The 27926-nt window shown below is 44.8% G+C and overlaps 1 protein-coding gene and 1 long non-coding RNA gene across 4 annotated transcripts in view; one reads left to right on the forward strand and one right to left on the reverse strand.

The window, feature by feature from the left end:
- The window catches only part of LOC150046665 (uncharacterized), an 82816-nt gene that overhangs the window by 29013 nt on the left and 25877 nt on the right, over positions 1–27926 (forward strand). For 2 of the 3 annotated variants that reach the window (XR_016532626.1, XR_016532627.1), the window contains exon 3: positions 22401–22634. The exons of the other annotated variant lie outside the window; for it this stretch is intronic. This is a non-coding gene — a long non-coding RNA (uncharacterized LOC150046665). The remainder of the gene's footprint in view (positions 1–22400; positions 22635–27926) is intronic. 3 annotated transcript variants of the gene reach the window in all.
- Tmco5a (transmembrane and coiled-coil domains 5A) lies at positions 15384–27153 on the reverse strand. The gene is made up of 12 exons (XM_090318631.1): positions 27034–27153; positions 26521–26565; positions 25629–25781; positions 25133–25256; positions 24738–24788; positions 24019–24090; positions 22649–22705; positions 22216–22275; positions 21765–21829; positions 20571–20628; positions 18227–18267; positions 15384–15768 (listed from the first exon to the last, which is right to left on the reverse strand). The coding sequence occupies exons 2-12, from the start codon at positions 26553–26555 to the stop codon at positions 15570–15572; spliced, it is 915 nt and encodes a 304-aa protein (XP_090174757.1). The 5' UTR covers positions 26556–26565; positions 27034–27153; the 3' UTR covers positions 15384–15569.

Here is a 27926-nt window from a genome sequence, read left to right on the forward strand (position 1 = left end):
CCTCTCCTGGGAGAATGACGGGCTGGTGGCATTACTAGTGCAGCAAGGCAGGGTGGCATGGAAAACAGTCCTGGTGTTTGACTCCGACCCCCGTGGCCCCTCTGGTTTGACAATGGCTGGAGCAGAAGGACAGCAGTAGGTCACTGTATGTCATCCCTTGCTTCCCCCAGGCTTACTGAGCCTACCCACAAGCTGTGAGGCAGTAGAGGCAACACTCAGTGCAGACCCATCCATCAGTGGAGGAAGGCGATGAAGGATGAGACGTTTCCACTTCCATACTTTGGATGGTGCATCTTGCAGCATCCTAACGTCCTCAGTCTGCAATAGAGCCACCAAAGGACATATCTTTTTTTTTTTTTGGCCTGTCCTAGGGCTTGAAATCATGGCCTGAGCACTCTCCTTGGGCTTTCTCTCAAGGCTAGAGTTCTACCACCTGAGCCACAGCATCATTTCCAGCTTTTTCTATGTATATGGTACTGAGGAATCGAACTTGGGTCTTCATGCATGCTAGGTAAGCACTCTACCACTAGGCCATGCTCCCAGCCCTCCACAAGACATCTCTGGTTGGTTCTTTCATGTTCACCTTTTCACTTATCCTGTTCCCTAGAATCACCTCCAAAACAAAATGTTTGCCTGTCAGTTCTTATTTCAAGCTCTACTTTTCAAGTACCCAAGCTAAGATGGGTGAAGGGCCAGGATGGGTTTGATTTTGTATGTATTAGATCTGTAGTGCTGAAGCTCTCTGTGTAAATTTTTGGGGCATGGTTAAATAGTACTGTGGTCTATATCCATATGTCTAACTATTGAAAAATCATAAATCGTGGTAATGCAGAGTTAAATAATATCATATTCTAGCCTGTCCATGTTAGAATATACAATTGTATTTCTGACTTTCAGGCCAGAGTATGGCTACATGGAAGTGCCCAGGCATGTGTCTCCTCCCTTTTGACCTTGGTTTTCATCACTTGCTGTGGATAGCCTCTCCCTGTCCTCTACTAATATACAAGGGGATGCATGCAAAGTGGCAGAGGTGGCACTTAGGAAATCAAGTTAGGAAAGAAACTGTAGGGCTCAGCATTGGGTTCTGCATACCTATAGCAGAGTTTGACAGTGGTGCATGGACCAGGGATAGGCCAGGTGCTTCTCTCCTGGGTATGGGATAACAGCCAGAGGCACTCTGGGAACTGGGCTCCTTTGGGTGCTCTCTGACAGGAGACAGCCATTTGGCAGCACGCCAAAGCTGTCTGGGAGGCAGTGGTAACACTTATCTAGGGCTTAGAGAAGTTGGATAAAAATATTGGAGATTTGGTAGCCTGTGGCATGTCTCAACATGGGGAAGGGGAGGTGACAAGGATAGATGAGGTCTAAGAACAGAGCTCTGGGGGTGGCTGTGGGTGGAGCCAAGGCAGGAGCCTGAGGCATGACAGCCTGGGGTGGGGGGCGGGGAGAAGGCACAGGGTTTCATCTCTACATTCTTCCAAGCTAGAAAGGCAAATACAAATTAATCCCCAAGTACAGTGTGGAGTTCATGTGTTTTTTCTGTGCACAACTCATTCGCCTATGTGTATGGACTCTTACATCACTACTATATGAGGCTCACTCACTGAGCTGTCAGAGGCTTTGATGTTTGCTCTGAATCCTCTGGACGTTTTGTCACAGGCTACATTGTTAAGTGACTTCTTGACCTGCAGGTTGGAGGGCAAGAAGTCCAGTAGTTCCCCGGGGGGCAGAAACATTGTCTACAATTCCAAAGCAAACCAGGCATGAGCTTTTATACATCAACAAAGGCAAGGGACAGAATCCTGTAAGGTTTACAAGGTGATGAAGGAAAAGTCAGTTGTTAGCTGAGGTGTTTTACTATATCATTTTTAATACCAAATTCTCCAAAACAACATAAATCTCCCGACACTCTCTCTACTGGTTTGAAAATTTCCTTTTGTCAGTGTGTGTCAGTTGTCTCATACCTTTGTCTTCAAGCTTCTCAGTTCTAGAGAATTGAATTAATTAGTAAGTTGTACACTTTATTGTGTAGATTTCTTTATTGTATTTATCTTCTTAGTGTTTTTCTTGTTCTGGTGACAGGGTTTGAGCTTAAGGCCTAAGCTCTGTCCCTGAGCATTGTTGCTCAAAGCTAGAGCTTTACCACTTGAAGCACAGTTCCATTTCTAGCTTTTCAGTAGTTTATTGGAGATAAAGAGTCCCAGTGGACTTTCCTGTTTCAGGCTAGTTTCAAACTGTGGTCCTCTGATCTCAGCCTCCTGCATGAGTAAGATTGTGGGGTGTGAGCTACTGGCATCTGATGGGGTTATAGTTCTTCAAACAGTGGTTTATAAGCATGTGAAGAGTGTGTATATGGGCATACGTGTTTATGTGTGTGTCTGGACTAGACGTTATGTACACAAAGCAGCTCTAATTGGCATCAGGGAGCAAGAGTTAAAATTATGCTAAACACAGAAAGCCAAAAAGTTTTCCTTTTGTTTCCCTCTTCTTTCTACATTATTCCAGCCCATCACCCCTCCCACTTGTGCTTTTCTCTACTGAGGTAGTCTGATTCATCGGCCCCTCTTTCCTCCTTGCCTCCTACAGGAACTGCTAAAATTATTTTGCAAGGAGTGAAAACAGGAGTCTTCTCAAAGCCCAGGCCCTACCTTCAGGTTCCAGTGAGGTTCCTTCAGGCTCCAAGCCAAATCTTCATTCTGGATGATATATCTGACTGACTTCCTATGTCAAGGAAGTCCTTAGGGGTTCCTTCTGTAAGCCAGGCAAGCTGGAGGTCCTTTCCAGGCAGGATAATCACTGTGCTTTAGCGGTTTGCTGACGTGTCCAAGCCCCTTACCTCTCCCCACCTCGGCTTTAGAGACTGTCCCCTTGATCGTCCCCTAGGGGAACTCTGTCCTCCCTGATGCTGGCGTGTCTGCCCTTTTGAAGTAACCTCATCATGTATCTACAATTACCTGGACTCTGTGGGTCCTTCAGATGTTGACTCTGTGCCGAGCGCGTGGCTCATGCCTGTAGGCCTAGCTTCTCAGCAGGTAGAGGTTGGAAGGATTGCGGTTCAATGCCAGCTTCTACAACAAGTGGTCAAGATTGCATCTCAAGCAGTAACAGCGGGCATGGCGGTCCACACCCACCACCTCAGCTATGAAGGAAGTATACAGAGGAAGATAGCTGTCCAGGCTGGCGTGGCATAAGCTTGAGATTCTATCTCCAAAAGAACTGGCTGGGGGAGTGGCCTAAAGGGTGGAATGCCTGCCTGCTGAGTGCAGTGCCTCCAGTTCAAAACACCAAGGCTGTAGGAGGTGATGGACTCAAGCGCTGAGCTGTACTGTGCTGTATTACAGAACTTCGTAGATGTTACCCAGGGTGAAGACCTGATGAAAGACTTGGGAAGTCTCTGTATTGCTTCTGATAGCTGCATGTGACTCCGCAGTATCTTAAACTAAAAAAGCTGAATTTAAGACAGTAAACCATTTTCTGGGGTGAGTTAGCCACGAAGAGAGAGACAGAGAGAAGGGCATTCTAGGTGAGTGGACAAATGAAATGGAAAGTAGGTCAGCAAACCCTGGATTCGGGAACTTGGTAGCTTGGTGAAGGAGTGCATGCATGGTCAGACAAGGCCAAATGATAAAAAGATGGTGTTTTTAGGATCCTTTGAAGAAATTTGAGTAAGAGTGTCAGGTTTTCTCGTTAGTATTAATTGAAGCATGTCTAGAAGACCAATCAGGAATAGACAGGTGAAGGGAAATACAGGGTTAAAAGTCTGTTCAGCTGGGGTCCTGGCTCAAGTGGTAGATTGCTTGCCCACAAAGCTGAGGCTCCGAGTTCAATCCCTAGCAATGCAAAAAAAGAAAAAAAAAAGAGGAAAAAGAGAAAGTTTGAAATGAGGAGGTAGAAGAATAGTGATAGTGGAAATAAAGAGTAAGAGTGTGGGATACCGGTTAAGAATGGCTGTACCAATTTAAATTTAGAAAATAAAGATGGCTGGATGTAGACTGGAAGCAAATTGCTGAAATGAAATAGAGCCAAGTACTCTGTCAAGTCAGATGTCCCCAGGGCCACTAGATTTGCCAGGAACCTGGAATGATGGCAGAAAAAGAAAAAAGAAGGAAAATGTTGGCTTAGTGTACCTATTAGAACGCCCCCAGCCCCACAGGCTTCAGGGTCGATTCTGTTGATTCTTATCAAGATGGAAGATTTAGGAACAAAATATTCTTGCATCCTCAGCCATTGTACTGTGGAGTGTTTTGTCACTACATAGTCCCATATACCTTGTCTCTTTCTGTGACAATGCCGAGCTGCTTTAATCATCACCGTAGGCTTCAAGATCCAGGTGTTTTGTTTTTACAACATTTTCTCCTTGTCCTTCCACATTGTGTTTCCAAAGCAACCTTGGATTCAACTTACCAAGTTTCAGATAGCACCAACAAAGCCCATGAAGAATTTTACTGGATGACATGGAATTTCTATAGTAATTTAAGGTGAACTGATTTTTTTCCCTATGGAATTGTTTTCCAAGAGAAGCGTGCAGTGATTTTGCTGTTATTCATACTTTTTGTGTCACTTAGTAAAATTTTACACTTTTTCATATTGATCTTAGATATTATTTGTTACTTTTAGGATTTTGGAGTTACTTTTTTTTTAGAGTGGAGAGGAAGGTACAGAGATAACCCATATCTGCATGACACAGCACACCTTCTTTCCTTATCAGCGTTTCCTGCCAGAGTAGTACATTTGGTACAATGTCACTATTACCCAGAGCTCTTAGTTACATTAGCAAAGGTTTAATGTCATATTCCTACCATTACAGTATTACACACTTGATGGGTCAGTACATGTAAGATGACATGTATCTACCGTTGTAATAGTGTACAGAGTAATTGCATTGCTCTGAAAGTATCTTTGTGCTCTGCCAAATTTTGTCTTCTGCCCTTCTAACCTTTTGCATCTATTCTTCCTTCTCTTACTACTTCCATAATTTTGTCTCTTCCAGGGTGTCATATAGTTGGGAGGATAGCCTTTTTAGATTAACTTTTTAATTTAACTGTGATTTTTCATGGCTTGATAGCTCACTTATTGTTAGCACCAAATACTGTTGTCTGGACGTACCATCATTCATCCATTCCTGGCTGAGCACATCTTGGTTTCAGACATGTTTCAGCTATGAAGAATAAAGCCTCTACACTCACCTCTGAGCAGGAGTTTGTGTGATGTTCTCACCTCTTTGGGATAAACGCCACAGAGTAGGATTGCAAGATCACATGGTGAGCATGTGTTTCCTTTGGTAAGGAACTTTCATACTCTCCTCGGATGTGGCTGTGCATTTTGCTCTAGCACCTGGATTGAATGACAATTGCTTTTGTTCCACATCCTGGCCAGCATTTCCTGTCATCAGGGTTTGTGATAAGTGTGCAGTGGTATCTCGCTCTTCCCTGATGCCACTTGGCTCTGCCTCTAATTGAAGATCCTTAAAGATCACGTTTAAATATGCAGTCTATTTTCCAGTTATATACTGAAAGGGAGAAAGACAGTCAAGAGCCCTTAGAGAGGAAAGTAAGCAATTTTAGGTTCCTTGGGCAGGACTGTGTATATGTTTGCAAAATAATGTTTTCAGCTCTGCCTCTTACTCTTGAAAAATAATTTATTTATTTATTTATTTTTAAACTTTATTTTATTTATTTATTTTTTTGCCAGTCCTGGGCTTGAGCTCAGGGCCTGAGCACTGTCCTTGGACTTTCTCAAGGCTAGAACTCTACCACTTGAGCCTCAGCACCACTTCCGGCTTTTTTTCTATATATGTGGTACCAAGGAATTGAACCCGGGTCTCCATGCATGCTAGGCAAGCACTTTAACCACTAGGCAAAACTCCCAGCCCCTTGAAAAATAATTTATATACATGCAGAAAAGTTGACAGAAGAGTTGATGGTCTGGGAGACAGCTTATGTCTGTCATTAGTTCTAGCCAATTAGTAAGCTAAATTATTTTCTGTCTCATTATTTAATGAAAATGATTTAGAGTAAAAGGTGATTAAACAAAAATATTTTTGTTGTGGAAAAAATTGGTGGTACTGAAGTTTAAACTCAGGCCCCATAATTGCTAGGTAGTTGCTTGCCAGTTGAGCCATGCCCCAGCACAGCAAAAAATATTTTCAAGAATAAGGGAGCTGAAGAGGAGGCACTCGTATCTGGTGATTCCCTTGGTGTCTTGAAAAGGGAGGCCAGGTCTGCTAGGTTTTGAGACACCTTTCAATGAAAACAGATATATGAAGCCAAACCAGGTAATATCCTAGAGATACTGATTTCAGGACAAATTGTATAGGAGACAAAAATAATGGCCTTCCATAGATGTTCATAGCTTAATCTCTAGAACCCATGAGTATGTTACTTTTTCTTCCAGCAATGACTTTGCAGGTATGATTATGTGGTCACCAGAGATGAGGATTATTTTGGATTATCTGAATTGGTCTAGGGTAATCACACGGGTCTTTGTTAAAAAGAAAGAAACTAAGGAGGACAAAGTCAGAAAAAAAAATGAGGACAGAAGCAGAGGTCAGAGAAAAAAAAAAAGATGATTCACTGCTGGCTTTGAAAATGGAAGAGGAGGCGGTGAGCCAAGTTGCTTGGCTCACCTCTCAGAGCGGGAAAGGAAATGGTTCCTCCCCCAAGAGCCTCCCGCAGGAAGGCAGCCCAGCAGGCCTATTTTAGATTTCTGACCTTCAAGGTTGCAAAAGAATAAATCGGTGGTGTTTAAGCCACTCATTTTGTAGTAACTTGTTACAATAGCAGTAGGAATTGAACAAATTGTCTTTTTTTTTAATTTTCACGTTTGGTGTCTCAAAAGTGAATAAAAATAGTATCAGTGTGAGTGCTTAGGAATTGTGTGTGTGTTCCGCGTGTTGCATGCTCAAGCAGTAAGGGGGTTCACTGGGACAATCAAATGCAAATGTTTCTTTTTTTTAACTTCCTTAATTTTTAAAAAATTTTTTAATATATTTTTATTGTAATTAATAAAAGGGTTACATGATATTTGCCAGATAGAAGGTGCATTAGCAAATGTTTCTTTCATAGATGACCTTGAGGAAAAGTGACAGAAAACCAAAGCATTCTATAGGCCACTTAAAAGGCCGATGGACATTATCACGTTAGCAGAGCCCAGAGTACAGTACATGCCAGCTGATGGAAGACGTGAATCTGCAAACGCTGCTCCGTGGTCGAGCTGGAGCTCATAAACACATTGGGAACACAGCAGTGGGGAAGGACTTGTCTCCCTGGGTCAGACATGCTCCTCCTCCTCCCCCCCATCATAGAGTCAGGCCCTGGAGGTGAGCCCCAGGGAGTTTCCGTGGCACCTGCTGTGGCCTGGAAAGCTTTGGCAAGTTTTCTGGTGGTCCCCACAGCTTCCTACTGAGTTCAACAGCAGCTTCTGCCTACAACTTCTGAGAGGGCTTAGCACCTCCCCAGCAGATGGCCTTTGCTGTGGACCCCGAGGCCTGCTCTGCTGAGGTCATACCCAGTAAGAACCCCTCCCCCGGTTCTGATGGGGGTCTCTCCCATATTTCTTCTTCTCTTGAGTTCTTCCACTTCAATCCCAAGTATTCTTTACATTTCTCTCTTAATTCTTTCTCTATAGCGAATCCTCTGTAAATTGTGAACTAATTCTTTTTGCAGTACTGCTTTAATTTCAAATTTTTATACGAGTTCTGCCTCATGATCTTTGATAGTACTAGAAGGTTCACAGAGGTCTAAGTTTACCCACTGGCATCACTCCTCACTGAAATCCTGCAAGTTCATCTTTCTTTTGGGTATCTGTTCTAGTGGGGATTCTTGATGTTGCATGCACACATTTCCTGAGCATATAGTTTGAGAACTAACTAGAGTATCTGCAAGCATTATACACCAGGGGACACAAACAGGCACAGGCAATGTACTGAACACAGCCATTTCTGCTTGGAGTTGAGACAGTAGCTTCTACTCACTGCTTGACCCTAAGACTATCAGACCCTGAGATCCACCAAGACTATCAGAATATCAGAGGAAAACTCTCTGAGCTCTTCTCTTGAATGAGTTTATTAAACAAACCTAAGATATTGTCAGGTCAAAAGGACATTTGATCAAACTGTAAAGTGTCAGTAAACCCACAGGGCAGTTTTGAAGATGAGTGGCTAATTCTGAGGACATACAACAGTGAGGTCTAAGCAGGCAGGGGCTGTGCCTTCACTCTCCCTGCCTCCTCTAAGGAGACCAGCTGCAGTCCAGTTTAGGGCTCGCTCTGGTGATGGGGATAGGCTCTCACTCACATCTGCAAAGATACTTAGTCCATGCTTGTCAAGGTGCCAGGGGTCAAGAGATGGATGGATATCTTTTGGGGGCTATTTTTTTGATCCACCATTTTGGAACGTTTAGTATGCTCCATACTATGGAAAACACATCACATGCATGTTTACTTACATGTGCTCATAGGCATTTCTCCTTCTATGCAAAGATACGGAGTCTCTGAACACTTGAGTAACTTGCCTCAGGTTGTACAGGTGCTTTTGGGTAGAGCCAGGGCCAACCCAGCAGTTTCACCTCGGAGCATGTTTATCTGACTGCTATGCTATGTCACCTCCCAGCATAGCTGGATAGAAAAGTGTGGCTGTTTCCTCTGGTATAATACACTCTGTGAATTCTTACTAATAAGTTAAAAAAAACACATTCAGAAAACACATTCAGTTATTTTATTTTATTTTTGCCAATCCCCTGGGGCTTGAACTCAGGGGCTCAGCTCTGTTCTTGGGCTTTCTCAAAGCTAGAGCTCCACCACTTGAGCCTCAGCGCCACTTCCAGCTTTTTCTATGTATGTGGTACTGAGGAATTGAACCCGGGTCTTCGTGCATGTGAGGCAAGCACTCTACCACTAGGCCAAACTCCTGGCCCCAAGGATTATTCTTTTTGGAGAGTGTGCTATAATTATATAAACTCTGTCTCTAGTTGAGGGCTAAATGGCAGGACTAGCCCACTGACCCTTTGTGTGATACTTCCCAGGAGAACGAATTGCTTTGAGTATTTGGGGGTACTTTGCATAATTAATTTTGAATGGATGGGGTTTTGTTCAGTTTTCCTAAGAAAAGTGGATCTTGATGTAAAAATCTAAATGAGGCTAGAGAAGATAGTTCATGCAGATCACATTTGCTGTGCTATCCCTTTAACGATTTGTTGGTTTTCTGTTTATGTCAGTACTGTAGCATTTCAGAGCACACAGAAAGTTGAATTCTGTGTAGACTGAAGCTTTTGACTGATAAGTCTCTCATGGGTTTCCGCCTGGAGAAGAAACTGAAGGAAAAATTAGAGCCAGAGGACTCAGAGCTAGTTAGTTGCTGGGCTTTGCTTCAGTGTTGATGATGGCACAGCCATCTCTTCCTCCAACTAACACTCCTGATCAGGCAGACAGGTGACCAGAGGCTGGGAAGAGGTGACTTGGATGGTCTAGTTTCTGCCGAGGGATACAAGAGGCTTATTGGTATCTAAGGAAGATTTTGTCATATCACTTTAGAAAATAAAGTGCTAAAGAGATTTCATTTTACCACACTGGCCTTACCTATCTATTACCTTAATAGCCGCATCTCCCCAGGAATAGGCATTCCATGGGAAAAGAGTTTTAGCCTCAAAAAGTTAGATGTTTCATGGAAGAAAGTCTTTAGAGGCAAAATCTCAGTGGCAACCTTTCCCCTCCACCCTCCATCTCCTGTGTTGTCACACACTTCCAGCTTTCTGAATACAGGCATGCTAAATGTTTCTGGTATGACTGTTCCCTCCACCTTGGCCCCAGTCAGCTTTCTGCATTGCCTGAAGGCTGTCTTCAGCACTCTGGGGGTTCTCAGTCCCACCAAAACACCCCCATAAGGTTTACATCCTCTGGACAGTCTTCAGTGGCTGGGAGAGGGGACGAATGATAAACAATCATCATTGCAATGTTGAAGCCACATGAGTTTCCCAAAGGGTCCAGCAGACCTGAACTTCAGTGATCACAGCACAGACTTGTTCCTCAACACAAGCTGTGGTTTTTCCCAGACCACTATCACAACCTCCCCTGTCTCTTTCCTGTCTCCGCGTCTCACCTCTAACATGAGCTACCTGTGCCCAAGTCTTTTTCTCAGATTCTTGCTTTGGGGGCCTAATCTTTCTATAGTCCTAATTCATCTAGAAGGAAACAGAATTCTGTGAACTATCCTTTACCATTCTGTGCATTGCAGCAGTGTGTTGCTCCTGAATTACTTTGATTTCCAGAGATAATGGAAATAGGAGTCCTTTTTCTCCCTTCTGCCCTTCTTCAATTCTAGGGATGGAATTTAGGACTTGAAGCATGACAAACAGCTCTCCTCACTGCGCAACAATCTAAGGCGATGGTATTTCTTAATTTCCCTTTGCTTTTTGGGAGTGGGGTGGTTACTAGAGTTTGAACTCCAGGCTTTGAGCTTGCTAGGCAGGTGCTTTACCACTTGAGCTATGACTCTGGCTCTTTTGCTCTAGTGATTTTTGCATGGGCTGGGCTGGACCTACAATGGGCTGACGGGCTTTTTCTAGTCCGATGGGGGATCATGAACATTTTCCCTCCCGGACTGATCTTAAACTCTATCCTCAGGCTCTTTTGTCTCAGTAGTTAAGATTACAGGTCTGAGCCATTCTGTAGTGCATCTGATTTGGTTTTACAGGATTTTTTGTGTGAGTGTCCTTGACAAAACTTCAGGCTCACAGATCCACAAGAGAAGGAACCAAACCTGGACATAGAGAATTGTCATGTGCTTCAGTCATCTGCCATGGCCCTGCAAGTGTGAAGAAGAGGAACTTTAGTTCCAAGGGCAGTCAGCTATGGTTGCAGCAGAACTCAGCCCACTGCCTGTACCCCCTCTCCCCCCACCCTTAGGTGCACCCTCCTACATTTTGTAAAGGTTGAGAAGAAAATTAAAAGAAAGATTATTTCACAACACATGGCAATGTGGAATTTCCATGTTAATGCCATAAACAAAGCATTGTGGTGCCACAGCTACAGCTGTTTGTATGCTGTTTACAGCTGTTTAGTGCTGCCATGGAAGAGTTGTTTTGACAGAGACCCAAGGCAGCTACTCCTGCTTGTGCAAAAACAGTTTGCTGATTGCTGCCTTCAGTTGCAAAGATGTCGCCCGGGGGGTTAGATCATGACTGAGTGGAGGCAGGAGAGATGACAGAGCAGAAAGCCATGCCTTGAAGCTGCTCCTTGCGGAACTGACCGTGTCCTTGGGTTTGGACAGATGGCACTTCCTCATCCCGTCGGTGGAGGCCTTCTTAGGGTTCCTTGTGCTTTGTAGTCTTAGCAGCTTAGCCTCATTCATGAGGGGTGTGTGCAGCCCACCTCCTTGGATTGGGCTGTTTCAGCTGGAGGAACGCCTGTCTCCTCGTGCCTTCTGGTGGGGCTGCTGTTCCACAGTGGTGGGCAACTGGGAAACAATACATGAAAAAAGTAGCCCACTCTCAGATGACATCACTAAAATTACAAACATTTGAGCCAGAGTCAGGCGAAAAACAACAGTAATAACAACATACCATGCAAGCCAAACCCAACCCATTTGTGTCTGACGGGTGTGTGAGCCATCTCTTTTCCCTGTTAGATCTGTGATGAATACACACCTTTCCCCTGGCTCCTTCTTGCTCACACCCCAAGACATTATGGAAGATGAGACCCTAGGCCTGTCAAACTCCTTGGTATTTGCTGACATTTAATTGTCTCATCTGCCATCTCCTCCAGCGCCAGCTCCTGGCACACTCCAATCCAGCTAATCAAATGAGTTCATTCTAATGTGAACTTGTCCTTGAGTCTTGTATGTTTTTAAAGTAGAAATTACAGGGATAAGACTTGTCAGCATAAGAACATGAGGAATATCAATTTTCAGATTGGGAGTTTTAATCAAGTACAAGTTCAAGAGTCTCTGGGAAGCTTGCAGGGTATTGGCCTGGAGTGTGATGTGTGCTGTGCAGTCCTCAATGGCAAATGCCATCAAGCCACCAGGCCTAAGACATTTGAGGCCTTGGTCACTGGAGAATTTCGGTTGGTTTTCTCTTTCTAAAGTTGACTTTTGTGTTTGGTGTTGACAATTTCATGTTTTTAGAAATTGTTTATACACCTGGGCACTTCCATTTGGCATTTTTTAGAGTACCTGAACACTTCTTAGCACGTTTAATGACATTATCCCAAGCTTTAAAAACTTAGTGGAAACTTTTGGAGACAGAAAAGAAAAGGCAGCAGCACTGTCAGAAAGAATGACATTGCCCCATTTGTAAGGAAATGGAAAGACTTAGAACAAATCATACTGAGTGAAATAAGCCAGACTCAAAGGAACAGAGGCTCAATGGTTTCCCTCATTTGTCATAATCAGTAGAAACCTTGGGCTCTCCTAACAGAGATTTACAATAGTGCAAAACCTAGATACATACGAGCTAAATGAAAGGACCACCAGGATATAGAAACAAAAGCCATATGATGAGTGACTGCTGTCCTTAATGTACTCTGTTATTTCACATCTCTTTTGCTCTCCTTGGGTTAATCTCATATGGTTACAGTATTTTACCTTGTTATCTGATATATTGTATATATGCTTATTTGGTTATTTGAAATCGGATAGGGAAGGGGGGAAAGCAAGTTGAGGGGGGGTGAAGGGAGGGAAATGGGGACCAAGACATGAGAATGGGTATCAATGTGTGTGAAGTAATGCACCTTGTATCTGCTGAACATAATGTAACCCTTCTATTAATTACAATAGAACATATATATATATATGGAAAAGAAAGAAAGAAAAGGCAGCAGCAGCCGGATCTTGGTTATTACAGGCAGAGATCAAGACAGTGCCCAGGATCTTGAGTTCAAGGCCCAGGAGTAGCAGCATAACAAATAAAAATTCATGATAAAGAACCTTAGATGCCCCGGTTGAGCCCTTTTCCCAGCACAGGCATAGTAGGCTTGGGCTAGGACCTCCATCCACCCTCCCGTGGGAGTCATCCCTCCGCCCTCGGAGTTGATAAAGATCGGATGTGCCAGTTGAAAAGAACTGTAATTGACGTCCTCGTAGTTCTCCTGGAGTGAGGATGGGGTGGGGACAAACCCAGGTTGCTCACGTTTTCTCACAGAAGTCCCAGACCAGTGCTGCCTTCATGAAAGGACTAGGAGAGCAGTTCCATTCACTAGCCCTGCCTGTCGAAAGCATTTTTTGGAGGCTGGCGCCCTCAGGTGGAAAAAACAGGCACTGTGGTCTTCAGCTTGCATCACAGGCCGGCATTATCAGCTAGCTCATCTATGTCTCAGGTCTTTTTCTGAGTCACTGGGGAACAGTTGAGAGATAAAAATAAGTTTTACAGCAGTCCCACGTGCTGCCAGGCCCCGGCAGCTCTTGAGCTTCTGCAGGATGACTGAGGGAAGTGAGGGGTGACCTCAGTCAGTCACTGGGCAGCGTGTGCCTGGGCTGGAGTCCTCCTCTGAGATTCGCTGCTGGGCTCTCCAGAGAAGGGCGGCCCGGCGACTTTCCCATAGTCATTGTCAGAGGATAAGGGTCCAGTGAAGAAAGAAAAAGCAATGAAATTGGGTTGCAGAGTGCAACACAAGACGTGAGCAGCAGAGACTGTGCATCAGTGGTGGAGGAGAGGGGACTCCCTCCTCACACACCTGTCCTAACGTAGGTAGCGCTGTGAGGGGCCGTGTGGGAAATCCGGATTTAAAGAGGACATAGGTTTAAGGACTGAGACGTAGGCAGAAATCCTCCTCTTCATCCGTCCGTGAGTCTGTTCTCATGACTTGAAGCAGATGTCATTGTAGGGAGTGACAGACCTGGGTTACTGGGTCCTCTGGGGGTCCAGATGCAGCTCTAGCCAGTGGGAATTGTCTGCTGTGGTGGACCCTGATGGTCTGTGTTAGTAAGGGTCTAATTTTACAGCAATAAAGGTTTCCATGTGTCTGGGAACCACCACCCTCTGCTGTTGGTGAGGAAAATATGAGGATGCAACCATAGTCAAGACCAGGCAGGCTGCTTAGTCCTCCATCACTGCTTGTGTCGCTGTAGAAGTATCAGCTGGAAATCCTGGAGGTCCCCAACAGCAGTTTACCTCCCTATAGTCATTGTCACGTAGAACAGGACTTGTTGGTACCACCTGAATGTGCCTGCCCCTCTCACTGCAAGCCTGAGACAGATGGTGTTAGTTTTGCTCCTTGTCAGAAAAAATGGGACATTCCCTGTGAACAAGCTAGCCACATTAAGGAAGCCCATCCCGTCAATAGCTGTGATAAAACAAAGGCAAGGTATAATAAAACAGCTCACTGTCAACAGTTGACTCTGCCCAGCAATTGACCTCCCCTCCCCTCCCCTCCATATAAAACACTGTGGGATCCCATCCAGTAACAATGGAGGGTGAAAATCACTTTGGTGGCATTCTGCCTTCTGAGACAACTGTTGAGTTGACCATCTTTACAGGTCTCTGTGCCAGGTGGAAGCAAATTGATCTTGCTGCTTGAATCTTGAGCTGGAGCAGAGCGCTGGTTATGTGAGAGGAAGTGGATGGGACCCTGCTGTCATCACACAGCCCAAGTGGAACAGAGATCTTGGGCTTCATCTCATGTTTCCTGAAATGGGCCTGTCCAGTGTGTCTTTCCGTTATCAAGTTCATCTGAGTCTCCACAGTACCTCATTCTGTTATCTTGGGTAGGATCTCTTTCCAACAGTGACACCGTGTGGTCTCCACAAGCAATAGCGATGGGCCAAGGCATCTCAAGTTCATTCCTGGCCAGAAAGTATAGAAGCTGGGATGTCCCCTTCTGACCCACCAGCCTCAGAGGCGCCAGGAGTCCTGACCATTTAGGGGGAGAGAGAATGCTCTCACCATGAGTGCATGCGGTTCAGTGATTTTACAAGGTTATACATTCTAGTATAAGTTGTGAGTAGTATTCTGCATTTCAGTGATTTCATCTTTTTAGTTTGAAGATTGACTGGAATCATTGATCAAGTCATGGTTTCATTTCAGTTTTAATTTGGTGTGTGCGTGGTGGGTTAAGCTCTGGATTTGCACTCAGGGAGAATGCTTGAATACTTGACCTATCCTCTAGTTCCTTTTGCGTTTGTTACTTTTTGAACAAGGTCTCAAGATTATGCCCTCGTGTCCGGGACTGAGATTCTCCTACTTGCCCTTTCTACTCTCTGCTCGTCATTGTTTAAGAGGTGTTCTGTGGGCTTTGAACCACTGTTCTCCCAATCGAAGCTTCCTGAATAGACAGGATTCCAGAGGTGAGCTACGGGAACAACTCTCTCTTGGCTTAGCGTCTTTATCTTTCATAATCTTTCAGGTTCGATTACTGTCAGGTTCAATTTAGGTCATCCCCATAGCCACAGAAGGTTGCCGACAGCTTTTTATTGAGCAAGCTTCATGTTAGAAAAATGACACGAGTAAGAAAGTGGAAAGTGGTCAAGCCGGCAACCCCGCAGGGAAGCAGCCGAGGGAACCCTCTTTTCTCCACCAGCGCCACCATCTCCCATCGTGGGTTCCCCTCCGCCTCCTGTGGCCCGAGGGTCCAGCTGAGGATCAGTGAGGTAACACACCCTCTGTCTCCAGCGTGAGCGATGGACAGAGGGAGCATTTTAGCTTCCACAGGATGCTCCTGCTCAGGATCTTAGGCAGAATGTTGATCAGGACATCTGGATTTATAAAACTTAAGTGGAAGACTAGATAGCCCAGCAGTCTTGTGAAAAATAGAGTAGCAAAAAAGAAGGTGCGAAAAATCCTGAGAAGAAAAAGACAAGACACTGTTAGTGGTTAGGACCAGAATTCTTTTTTTTTCCCCATTGGTTGTGGGGCTTCAGCTCTGGGCCTGGACACAGGCCCTGAGCTCTTCAAGTCAAGGCGAATGTGCTACCCCTTGAGCCACAGTGTCACGTCCCAAGACCAGAATTCTTAGCCATTCCTGTCTACATGTTTCCTTCCTCTTGGCATTCCGTGTTTCCCACAAAATGTTGTCTTTGCCCAGTATATGCTCTTTCACAGCATGGGTTAATTCAATTTTTTCTTGGTAGCACTTACCACAGTATGAAACCCAGGGTCTTGAGCATGCTAGGCAGGTACACAACCTCTTCCTCAGCCATCATTTTTCAGCAGGTCTCTCTGTGTACCTCAGGCAAACCTGCAACTTGTAACCCTCCTGTTTCAGCCCCCAATACTCGATTACAGGCATGTACCATCATGTCTGCGGAGTTTTTGTTTTAAATTTAATTTTGTCTCGGTAGATTATTTTTCAAAGTAACTATCATGTTATACCTCACTAGCAGGGAGTTCTGGGTACCCACACTCTTCTCCAACACTTGAAAGTATCAGAAAAGTCTGCCAGTCAAATGGGTATAAAATACCTCGTCCAGGGCCCATTTGCATGTCCCTGAGGACATGTTCTATTGAACACCTGCTTGTAGGTTTGTTGGTCTTCTGTGTTTTCTTTTCTTTCTTTCTTTTTTTTTTTGCCAGTCCTGGGCCTTGAGCTCAGGGCCTGAGCACTGTCCTTGGACTTTCTCAAGGCTAGAACTCTACCACTTGAGCCACAGCACCACTTCTGGCTTTTTGCTATGTATGTGGAGTACCAGGGTCTTCGTGCATGCTAGGCAAGCACTCTACCACTAGGCCAAACTCCCAGCCTTCTGTGTTTTCTTTTACTTGTTTATATACTACAGATTTAGACCTTTTCACTTTATTCTAATTTCTAAAATAACTTTTTGGGAAATTAAAACTGAATTGAATCTGGCAATCTTTTGGAGACAGTTTTTGATCTCTGCTCATGGTATTTCTCTTATTTTATCCATGTAATCGTTAATATTTCTTAATTTCTATATATACTTCTCTATGACAATCTTGTTTTTTAATTAAAATGTTTTATATGCAATCCCCATACCACAGCAATAACACTAATAATAAAACAATTTGTACGAGTATATTTTCTGATCCCTACTGGCTCCTTCTGCCCCAGGTTAGATGCCCTGCCTATGTCCATTTACCTGAGAGAAACAACCCCTTCCCCACCAGCCCTCTCAAATGGCCCTCTCTGTATGACAGGAGCCATTCTAGTACAACATTCTGCTGGTCAGAATTAGATTCAGACAAATCCTCTACCGCTAAGATTGAAACCAAATCCACTTTGGTCAAGAAGGTTCTAGGAACAGATCCACAGGGAAGATCCCAGGGACAGCCTAGATTTCATCTCAGATTTACACCACAGGAAAGATGGCATCTTTCCTTAGGTTCCCTTGGGGCAATTCTGGTTAAGGCAGGAAATCCTAACCCTGGGCGATTTCATGCCGACCTCTGCCGAGGAACAGAGGCGTTCTGTGGAAATTGTGCTAGTTGTTGCCGAAAGGTCACATGTAGAGATATTGGGATATGCACTGCCTTAAGTGGTCTAAAAATGTATTCTCCTTGAGAAAAATTTCCAAACAGCTGGAGCTGACCTTTAAGCCCCAATAAATGTAACCACTGTGATGGAACCCTTCCGAAACCGTATTTCATACCACTTTGAGTGTATGTTTCTTTATGTCTTCTTAAACAGGTCATAGGGAATGTAATTTGACCTTTTTCTTGAAAATGTAGGAGCTTTATGAATACCAATTTCATTTTGCTATCACACCATTCCCTCGAGACTAATATCTACTCAGATGTGCAAATCTTTGTGTTCTTACTCGGCTTAACAAGTATTTTTTTCCTAGCGGTTGTCACGTGCTGGACACAATTAGGTTCTCCTTTTTACAGTCGTTTCTCTCTGCCTGTCTGCTCTTGAGGGTGCTGGGCTTCCAGCTTGGACTTCCCTCCTTGTTTCTAGTCAGTCCGTGCCACGGGAAACTGCATACATGAAGCTATTTCTAATTGTTAAAGGAAGACACACACAGTTCTTCACCACCTCTCACGTGACCAGATGCCCGCTTCTCATTCCCTGAGGCTTTTGGATTCCGATTTTGGCAAGCTGAGATTAATATACTTTGGAAAGGGCACATAGCTCTAGTGACTCTAGTTTGCTGACTTAAGTGCATGTGTGTGTGCATGCATGTGTGCATCTGTGTATGTGTGTGCGTGCGCACACGTGTACGTGCTCATGCACGTTCCAGGGCTCTCTTCTCCTATGCTTGGCTTCTTGGTTGAGATGGCCAGGTGGAGTAGCAGTTACCTTGGAAGTTGCCAGGAAGTTACCTTGAAGATACTTTGCTTACCTTTTCCCCAAAAACATTGACTTTTTTAGAATAGAATTGTACTACAAGAAAAAGAAAGGACAGAGATAAATAAATGATTTCTGGAAGTGATCATTGACAAATGACACTCAGCTAATCATGAATAAAATATGACGTTTGCATCACATCATCGAGTCTTTACATATGTATAGCACATTTCAAAGATTAATGTTTTAACATATCACTGCTGTTATAATGATTATTCTACTGGAAGTTCTGGGCTTTGAACTCAGTGCTCTGCACTTGCCAGGCAAGCCCTTCACCACTGGAAGGCACTTGTAGCCCTTTCTGTTTCAGTTATTTTTTCAGGTAAGGTCTCACTGTTTTGCCCGAAGCTCCCTGGGACCGTGACACTGCCAGCACAGCTTAGATTATAGTTGCCCACCCCTATACCCAGACTATTTGAGAATGGGATCTGGCGAGCGCTTTGCCTGAGTGGGGCCAGTCTGATTTGTACCTCTCCACTAGCAGGAATTACGGGCGTGGGCCACTGCACCTGGCTTATTACTGGCTCCTTGAGACGGGGTCTTACAATATAGTTTGAAATGGCCATAAAATGGATCCTCCCTGCTTCTGTCTCCCACGTGCTGGCCTCACAAGGCTGTGCCACCATGTTGGGTCCCTATTACGAACAGAACTGTCATTTTGTATGCTATAATGTAGCCAGTAAGTGGCTGACACTGGATCCTTTGCCTTTTTTTTACATTCTTGCTTTCTAGAGAAGTGACTAGGCTGTGAGAACCACGCAAACACAGCCTGAGAGACAAGTTTTAAGAGCAATAAAAATCTAAAAAGTATTGATTTCTGTCTTTTTTCTTTCCTGTTTGAGACGAGGACTTGACCTTGGAACCTAATGCTTTTGCTCACTGGCTGACACTCAGCCACTGAGCCATGCCTCAAACAGGAATCTTGATTTCTGTGACAGCACTCTCCCAAAGTATTTTCAGTTATTGAATTTCTTTTTAACTTATGTATGTGACGAAAAGGAAGAGAATCGGTGTGCCAGCGGCTCACGGTTGTAATCTTAGCCATTCAGAAGGCTGAGATCTGAGGATTGAGGTTTAAAGCCAGCCTAGAAACACAAATCCAAGACTTATCTGCAATTAATAGCAAAAAGGCAGAGCTAGAGGTGTGATTCAAGTAGCAAAGTGCCATTCTTCTCAATGAAAAAATCAAAAGGACGAAAAAGTATGATACAGTTGGTGGAGCAGTCTAAGCTTGTTTCTGCAAAGCTGGATCCAGTTAAATTTAAGAGTCATCTTTGTTGATTGGAATGTGCCAGAATGACTTGTTCAGAATGGTGGGATATGTCCTAACATATACTTAGACATCTTATCTGGGCAATATCTGGATACTGAGCAATATCTTATGTCCTTTTCCTTTATCTTTCCCTCTCTCTTCTTCTCTTCCCTCCCTCTTTCCCTCCCTCCCTCTCTTTCTTTCTTTCTTCCTTTCTCCAGTCCTGGGGCTTGAACTCAGGTCCTGGGCACTGTTCTGAATTTTCTCAAGACTAGCACTCTACAACATGAGCCACAGCACCACTTCAGGCATTTTCTGTGTATGTGGCACTGAGGAATTGAACCTGGGTCTTCATGCATGCTAGGCAAGCATTCCTACCCCTCCCCCCACTTATGTTTTCACTTAAAGTGATGAGTACTTTTTCCTGAGGTTATCAAGGCTCTAACTAAATAAGATCTCTGGTGATTTAAAGCCAGTCTAAATTATAAAATTAGAATTCAGCAGACATTTGTTAAGCTGGAATGCCTGCTGTCACAAGACACCGAGCAAGCCAGAGGACAAGGGCAGTGCATCTTTCAGAGCTTTGTACCTAAACTGCTAACTTTGTGATGCTGATTATGAGAGGTGCTGAAGTTGGAGGAAGCTATGGCTTTCTCTACTTTAGCTCATGGGCCAAGTGAAATTAAGTGGTGACAGGCGACAGTTGCTCTGTGAAAAGTTTGGGACTGTGTTGGGATGGATAAAAAGGGTACAGTGGTTGCAGGAGAAGGAAGAGGTGGTGTGCAGACCATGCACCCGCCTCTTTCTATAGCATATATCCAATTAATGATCCTTTCTACTTATGCTTGCAACTCTTAAGTCTTAGTGTAGCTGTTTGGGGTTACTTTTATTTGTATGGGTGGAAGCAGATTGCTTCTTAGCATCTTTTCCTCTCCTGTTACTTAGAGTTAGATTTCTTGAAATTGAGGCTGGCATGGCAATTCTTGGAACATGCACACAGGAAGACTGGGTATGTACCTAGAGGTAAGCAGCTTTTAAAATTTCCTTAGAAGGCTGGGATGAGCTGAAGAGAGAATGAAGAGCTCACCTCGCGGTTTTGTCTGTCTTGAGTGTTTCTCACAGAGTCCATGCTTAAGACTTTGGATCTGTGAGGAAAAGAACCAAGAAAGAGACTGAACAAGGCACTCAAGCATCCTCACGACGGGAGGGCTGTTGATAAGCACTTCAATATTGCAGTCACTATAGCTAATTTAACTTGAAATGAATTAACCTAAAACTTCAGTTCCTCAGTTACACTGGTCGTCTTTCCAGAGTGCTCAGTTGGATAGCACAGAATGTTCCATTAGGCAGCTGTTTTAGACTCTTAGTGTAACTGTCAAGCCCATCCTAACGACAGACTTGAAGGGACACACCTTTTGGGAGCAGGGACCTCCAACTTCTAGGCCATCGTCCTCACAGGCTGTCTTAGAGGATCTGAGCAGCTTTGTTGTCTAAATATCCTCAAATATTAAATAGAAACACTTTTTTGACTTACAAAGAGGGTAAAAATAGGGGTGAGTTTTTTCATTTTGCATTAATAGCATTTATATTCTTGACAAACAGGAATTTTTTTGGGGGGGTGCAGATTTTCCTTTATGACTTTTAATTTTTAATGTTCCTCGCTAAATGCACTGTATGGTTCTGAGCTTCAGAATGTTAGCTGTAGTGAATTTAGAGGGGAATTGCAGGCCCATCCTGGATAGTAGTGTATTTGTGGATTTAAGGGAAGCGAGGATGATAGTAATTTTAAGGTCTTTCTTTGAAGCACTTACTGAAGTGCTTGTCCACTAATACTTTTTTTTTTTTTGCCAGTCCTGGGCTTGAGCTCAGGGCCTGAGCACTGTCCTTGGACTTTCTCAGGGCTAGAGCTCTACCACTTGAGCCTCAGCACCACTTCCGGCTTTTTTCTATGTATGTGGTACTGAGGAATCGAACCCCGGTCTTCGTGCATGCTAGGCAAGCACTTTAACCACTAGGCCAAACTCCCGGCCTCAACACTAATACTTTTTAAAAATACAGTGTGATGAGATTATGAAGGAAGGTAGGTTTCTATAGCTCTTTAAGATGGAGATTTAAGATGGTGTGGTCTGGCAGGGCTACATTAGGCAGGTGAAAAGAGGAGGGGAAAGCTGGGGTGCTGGACCCATTCAGTCCAGAGAGGAGCTGGGCTGGGTGCCTGCGCTCCCACTCAGGCTGAAATGGGGTTACCACTAAGCACGGCTGTTTCTCTGCCAGAGCTTACATTTCTCTCTCAAGGAATTGGGTCTCCAGTTCTTCTTCTATTCTTCTCAGAGTTTCTTGGTACCTCTTCAAAGACAAAGGAAGTTAAAGTTAAGACTCGATTTTCCTAAGCACATGAGTACTTCTTATTACCCCCCAGGTGAACGCTGGGTACTCTCACCATCACTTCCCAGACCAATACCACGCCTGTGTCGCCACTGCGACTCAGTCCTGGCTAGCTTAGTAGGGCAGGGACTAGCACAAGTACTCCATCGAAGAATGCAGGGATGTCATGGAACAGGAGAGCGACATTGTGGCTGGGGTGGGGGTTTTCATCTTGTAGTCTCTGCACTACTGAGTTGAAGAGTGAAAATTCTTCTAGCTTGCACGCGAACTACCCTTGAACCACCCTTTTATCCTGTATCTTAACAAACCCCAGGCCACCCGTCCATCGCCTAAGAAGCTGCCTGTACCTTTATGCAGAGAGTTTGGTCTTCACAGAGCTGGGCCACAAATGCATAGTCTTGCATTACCTGGGAAATGAACATGGGCCTTACATTTCTCCCAATAAATTGCTATAGAATGGGAGTCTAACTTGTATTGCAGTGTGGTTTTTTAATTGCTCTAAATGTCAGATTCATCTCATTTTTTTTCCCAGATAAGTTTTACAGCTCAACTAGAAGTTACTTATTTGGAAGAGGGGCAGATGATAGACTGGACTTGAGGGACCGAGTTCAGCTGAAGAGGATCCAGGATCGTATCCACCGTTGTTTTCTTACCCTGTCCTAGCCCCTTAATGCTCCCGAGTCGGGAACATACACAGGTCATTTGTGGAATGTGTGGAACGGGCTTTGGATCCCATCTCCCTTTCTTGGGGAGACACATCAGTGAAGTAAGTCCTGTTACCTTGCCCAGCTCCTTCTCTTGGCGTGTGCAGGAAATTTCCAGCTGCTGTAGCTTCACCTGCAGAAAGGAAGGGAGGGGGGTCACCGAAGGCAGAGTTGGGAGGCCCAGAGCAGCAGCCGTGCTCCACAGAGCGGCCTCTCAGGCCTCGGCGCCGGGGGTGGTGGAGGAGTGCTGAGTGCTCGCTGCGGGGCTCGGGATGTTCCGTGCTGAGGACCCGTCTGCTGCTGCCCGTTATCCTGAGCTTCAGTTTTTTTGCTTCCTTCTCTTACTAAGCTATTTCATTGGAAATTACTCTTAACATTGAAAAACTACTTTTTGTTGTTGGTGATGGTCATGGAGCTTGAACCCTGGGCCTGGGTGCTGTCCCTAAGCTCTTCAGCTCAAGGCTACCACTTTACCCCTTGAGCCACAGCGTCACTTTCGGTTTTCTGGTTGTTAATTGCAGATAAGAGTCTCTCAGACTTTATAGTTCCTGGGCTGGCTTTGAACCAGGATCCTCAGATCTCAGCCTCCTGATTAGCTACAATTATAGGCGTGAGCCACTGGTGCCTGCTTTTAGTTCTTATTTTTTGATCAGATGAATTCTGGTTCGTAGCCCTGGAATGTACTTAAGAAAAATGCTGAATGTTATGATATGATCAGGAATATCATTACCTGTGTGACTAATTGAATACATCCTCATGGGCCCAGCATTCACAGACTTACAAGTCCTGACTTTTCCTTTATGAACTTACATGTGTGCTTTAGCCAGGCTTTTAAATGACAGCTCTAAAATTATATGACTTTGTGAGGGTTTAACCATAGAATAAAAGAATATTTGGTGTTGGTTTTTTTTTTTTTTTTTTTTGCCAGTCCTAGGGCTTGAATTCAGGGCCTGGGCATTGTCCTTGAGCTTTTTCAAGGTTAGAGCCCTACCACTTGAGTCACAGCACCATTTCTGGCTTTTTCTATGTGTGTGGTATCAAGGAATCGAACTCCAGTCTTCATGCATGCTAGGCAAGCACTCTACCACTAGGCCAAACTCCTGGTCCAGAATAATACAGTATTTCTTACACACAATCTTACTGGATCCTGGAACTGAAGCGTCAGAGGGGATGCCCAGGCTCACATTCCAAGTTAAGTGCTGGGCCAGGGTTTAAAAAGGGGAGCTTCAGCTACCTTAGGTATTATATATAGGATTTGTGCACTGCTGTGCTAGATAGTAGAGAGAACAAAATGTTTAGTTCAGGGTGAAATTCTTCATTAAGGGAAAAGGAAACGAATTCAGTGTTCAGTAGCTCAAGCTTAAGCCTGATAGGGAAGAAAACTTCTTAGCACCGTGGCAGTTGCTTCCAACTTGACAACCCCATTGGTTCTGCATTTCTGTTTACCTTTGACTCTTCTGGCGTTCTGTTCACGTTGCCTTGTTCTAACTTGGCTGTCTTGTGTGACTTCCTCGTAAGCTACAGTTTCAAATAAAAACCTACATTAAAGAAATCAGCAAAGCAGTAAAGACCCTCTGGTGTGGGTGTGGACTACACTGTGGCTTGATGAAAATGCTTGGGAAATGGTCTCTGGGGAGGTGAGGTTCTCAGTGTCTCATGGAAGCCTGTACTACCTCTCCTCTTTTCACCAGTCCTGTCCCCAGAGGTGGAGGCACCAAGGCTTCTGTGAACCCCTAGTTCAAGCCTGGCCACCGAGGGCACTGGAATTTGAGGAGTTGAGATAGAGGATGTGACTAGACAAAGAAAAGCTTTCGGTGATGAGGTGACTCAAGGTGTGTGTGTATGTGAGTGTGTGTGTGTGTGTGTGTGTGTGTGTGTGTGTGTGTGTGTGGTCATTGAATGGGTCCCAGTCAATCACCTGTTGGAATACATTTTCTTGTGACTATACTAAAAAACCCATGGGGTCATTAAACATACCATTCACTCCTTCCATCTCACACTTGCAGAGAAAATGAATGGCATTGAGATCATAAGCTTCACCTTGGGGCGTAGGCCAGAAAGCAGTGCCCTCTCGGAGCTCAGGTTCTCCGTGCCCCCTTCCCATCCATCCCACTTTGGTAAGGAGGAGGTGCTGAGGGGCGCTGGGGACACAGCGTCTCACCCACCTTCCTCTGAAGTTCCGAGATACTGTGGGCCAGCGCCTCGTTCTTCCTTTCCTAGAGAGAAAGAGGCAGGGTTAAGTCTACCTTTTCCTGCTCTCATTCTCCCAATGGCTGGCACCCAGCAGGGCTTTCCTGCAGTTATCAGATCTCTCTTGCACACTGTAAACAGGTCTTGTGATGAAGCCCTGGCATGCTGACGTGCCAGGAACACAGACGCTTCTCACTAGCACACAGTAGCAAAAGGCCCCTGCGCTCCACATCCATGCTTCCAGGCACGACACATTCCCTTCTGACCTAGGACTTGACTACTCTGTGTGAAAAAACTTCCTCTCTGACCAGGGATGGAGACAGGAAGAGGAATGAAAGCTACGCAATGACTTGCCCAGCTTCTCGCTTACCAATCTGGCTGTTTCTTCTTCCAGTTCCTGAAAGGCTGCTTCCTTTTCCAGTATGAAACAGTTTTCCTTCTCCCACTCCTCCTCCTCTGCTGCGTTTCCAGTCTCGTTGGTCTCACTTTCCAGCCTGGATGATCCAGAGATGCCCGAACACAGCCACGGGGCAGAAGGGAACATGAGTGGCCATGCATGCATGAATCAGGTAGGAAACCTTTATTTACTGGATCCGTAGACTCGGATTCCTCCCAAGGCCCGAAAAGGAAAACCTGATTCGCAGCCACAAACCTCAATTCTCTCAGCTCAGGCAAATCTTACCCGGAAACTTGTGTAAAACTTGCTCTTTTGGTGTTCTGGCCACAGAGAACTGCCAAAGAACGAAGGGAATTTTTTCCCCCTCTATAAATGGCATAGTTTTCTAGAGTCTCTTTTTCTCCTCCACCCTCTTTGCTTCGGATTGAGGATTTTCCTGGAGAATTTTCTTAAATTTCCCAAGACTCACCTCTGGATCTCACTCTCTTTCTGTTGAATCTTGAGAAGCAGTTCCTGGTTTGCTTCATCTATTCTCTGCATATCCTTTTCGAGGTCCATGTTCAAACTGATAATGTTCTTCTTTGACTGGGCCAGTTTTAAGATCTGACCTATTTTTTCTGACCTGTGGATTCAGCAGGGGCAGTTATTTCCAGAGCAAAGATTTCGGAGTCAAGGGAGTTATCTGACAGACATGGAATTTATCAAACCCGCTCCTTCTGGGAACATCTTTTTCCTTCCTTACTCTTGAAAACTGATATTTTTTAATCCTGCCTACTATTTTGTCAGTAATTCTCAACTTAGTGAGGGACATCTTTCCAGACCGTCTCTTCCTAAGTGCACAGATACTACTGTGTCTCCACTCTGGCTTCATGAGCAGCTTTGCTTCCTGAAATAGTCTCTACCATTGGAGAGAATTGTTTCCCTTGGCAACTGTTTTGCAAATTGTTCCCAAAAACCTGTGTGCGTAATACTTCGAGTATTTTCTTTTATCACTTCTTCCTTTGCTGCAGCACTATACAGAGCAAAAGGTAAACCTTAAAAAAAGCTTAAATCTTAAAAATGAGAGGCTTGCAGCTTGCTTCCTTCTTATATGTAAGGAAATTCATGGGTTTGTCTTTGAAGTTGTTATAGGGTAAAAAGGCTCAGGGCCTTTTGCTTATTTAGGAATAGAGTATGATCTTGGAAAAGAAAGCTCTGTCTTGACTGGATTAGTTTAGACGAGACAATCATGATAGTTGCTTCTTTGTGGAGGACTGGAATGCTTGGGAATGGGCCAGTAGGGGACTAGAAGGCAGGGAAGGTACCAGCAGATGGCCTTACCGCTGAGCCCTGGATGTGGGTGACATCACCAGATTACTTACTCATCGTCTAGCTGGTCTTCCTTGTGGTCTTCCATCGTAGATGCCCTGAAATGTCAGCAGACATGAGTCCACTCGTGCAATACACGAGTCTCCCCAAATACAAAAGAACGAATCCCCGGTTTTGGACATGACTAAATTCAGCCTTCCGTGTTGGCCCTGATCTGTTCTGTGCTAGGAAGGGAACAGAGGTAATACTGGAGAAGCCCATGTCCTGTGAGCGGATACATACAGATTGTTTTCCAATCAGTGTAAGTTGCCTTGGAATTTAACAAGGTAAGAGAAGCTCTCAGCTACTCCCGAAGCCCTCGTTGAGTGCGGTTGCTTTCCTTAGGGCTCCAAGGGCCTCCATGTCTGATCTCATTTCCTGACGGGTCCTCCCTGCTCTGCAGCCTGTCCTCCGCAAGCCAGTCAGTAGACTCATCAGCCTTAAACCCAGGGCTTGGAAACCGAGCGGTCCCTTCCCCCGGTCATTCCTTTCTCTCGTCTTCCTTTCTCCTGTAAACTCTACCTCACCTCTGTTTGTGTTTTTGTCGTCCTGGTCTTGCCCTAGTCAGTTAGCTTCTGAAGAGTCTACTTTTCCTAGTAAGACCATCCAGTGGAATCTCCCAGCATTCTCAGTAACTCTGCTGTTAACACAGGGTGGGGCAGCGTGTCACAGTGGGGGGGGGTGTCAGAGTATCTCCTCATCTCTGCAGGGTCAGCACCGACTTGGGTGTGTGGTCTTCATGGCCAAGGTGGTCCTAAGTAGGAGATGCTTCAGTGGGTCTGGTTTCTGGGCAGAGTAGAGGGTCAGCCTTCAACACAGCAAGGTTTCTTACTGCCCCCGTGTGACTGGAGTGGGAATTGCAGGTCTTTTGGTGGAAGTCCCACTGATCTGGTCTGAACTTACTGGCTCCCAACAAATTACAAACTCATTTAACAAACTCTAAGAATACTTTTTCAGACCTGTTGTAAGAACTAGGGAGAGAGAATAAATGAAACAGCCCAAAGTGTTTGCCCTCACGGAGTTTATTATTAAGGTGTGTATGTGTAAATAAGTTCATTTATTTCATATAATAAAAGAATAATGTGATGGAGAAACAAATAGGTGAAGAGGGCAAGAGGAAAGCCTGTGTGTAGATGTGTCTTACGTGTAGATTTTCACAGTTTTCAATTGAGTGGTTCAGAGAAAGTGGTTGCGTTTACTCTGGTCTGCAAGTTGGGGTATAGATGTGTGTGAACAGGCTTGCTGGTCAAAAGGAGACCTTGGATTGTGCAGAACTGGATTCGGAGTCCAGCAGACCCAGGGACACCAAGGGGAAGAAGGAAAACCCAGTGGTTTTTCCTGTAAAAGCTCAGACTTACAGAGATTCCCCTGCACCTGCCCCCGTCCTGGGACCCAGCAGAGCTCTGGAGAGGGCGAATCT

Source organism: Megascapheus bottae, chromosome 25 (genome assembly GCF_031878675.1).
Source record: "Megascapheus bottae isolate mThoBot1 chromosome 25, mThoBot2.hap1, whole genome shotgun sequence".
NCBI classification, from domain to species: Eukaryota; Metazoa; Chordata; class Mammalia; order Rodentia; family Geomyidae; genus Megascapheus; species Megascapheus bottae.

Coding starts and splice junctions, on each gene's coding strand:
- Tmco5a (XM_090318631.1), bottom strand. CDS start 26,555: ATGGAAGACCACAAGGAAGACCAGCTAGACGATGA. Junction 25,257..25,628: donor AAAGAGAGTGAGATCCAGAG/GTGAGTCTTGGG, acceptor TGGATCATCCAG/GCTGGAAAGTGAGACCAACG. Junction 15,769..18,226: donor TCAATGTTTTTGGGGAAAAG/GTAAGCAAAGTA, acceptor TTTTCTTCTCAG/GATTTTTCGCACCTTCTTTT.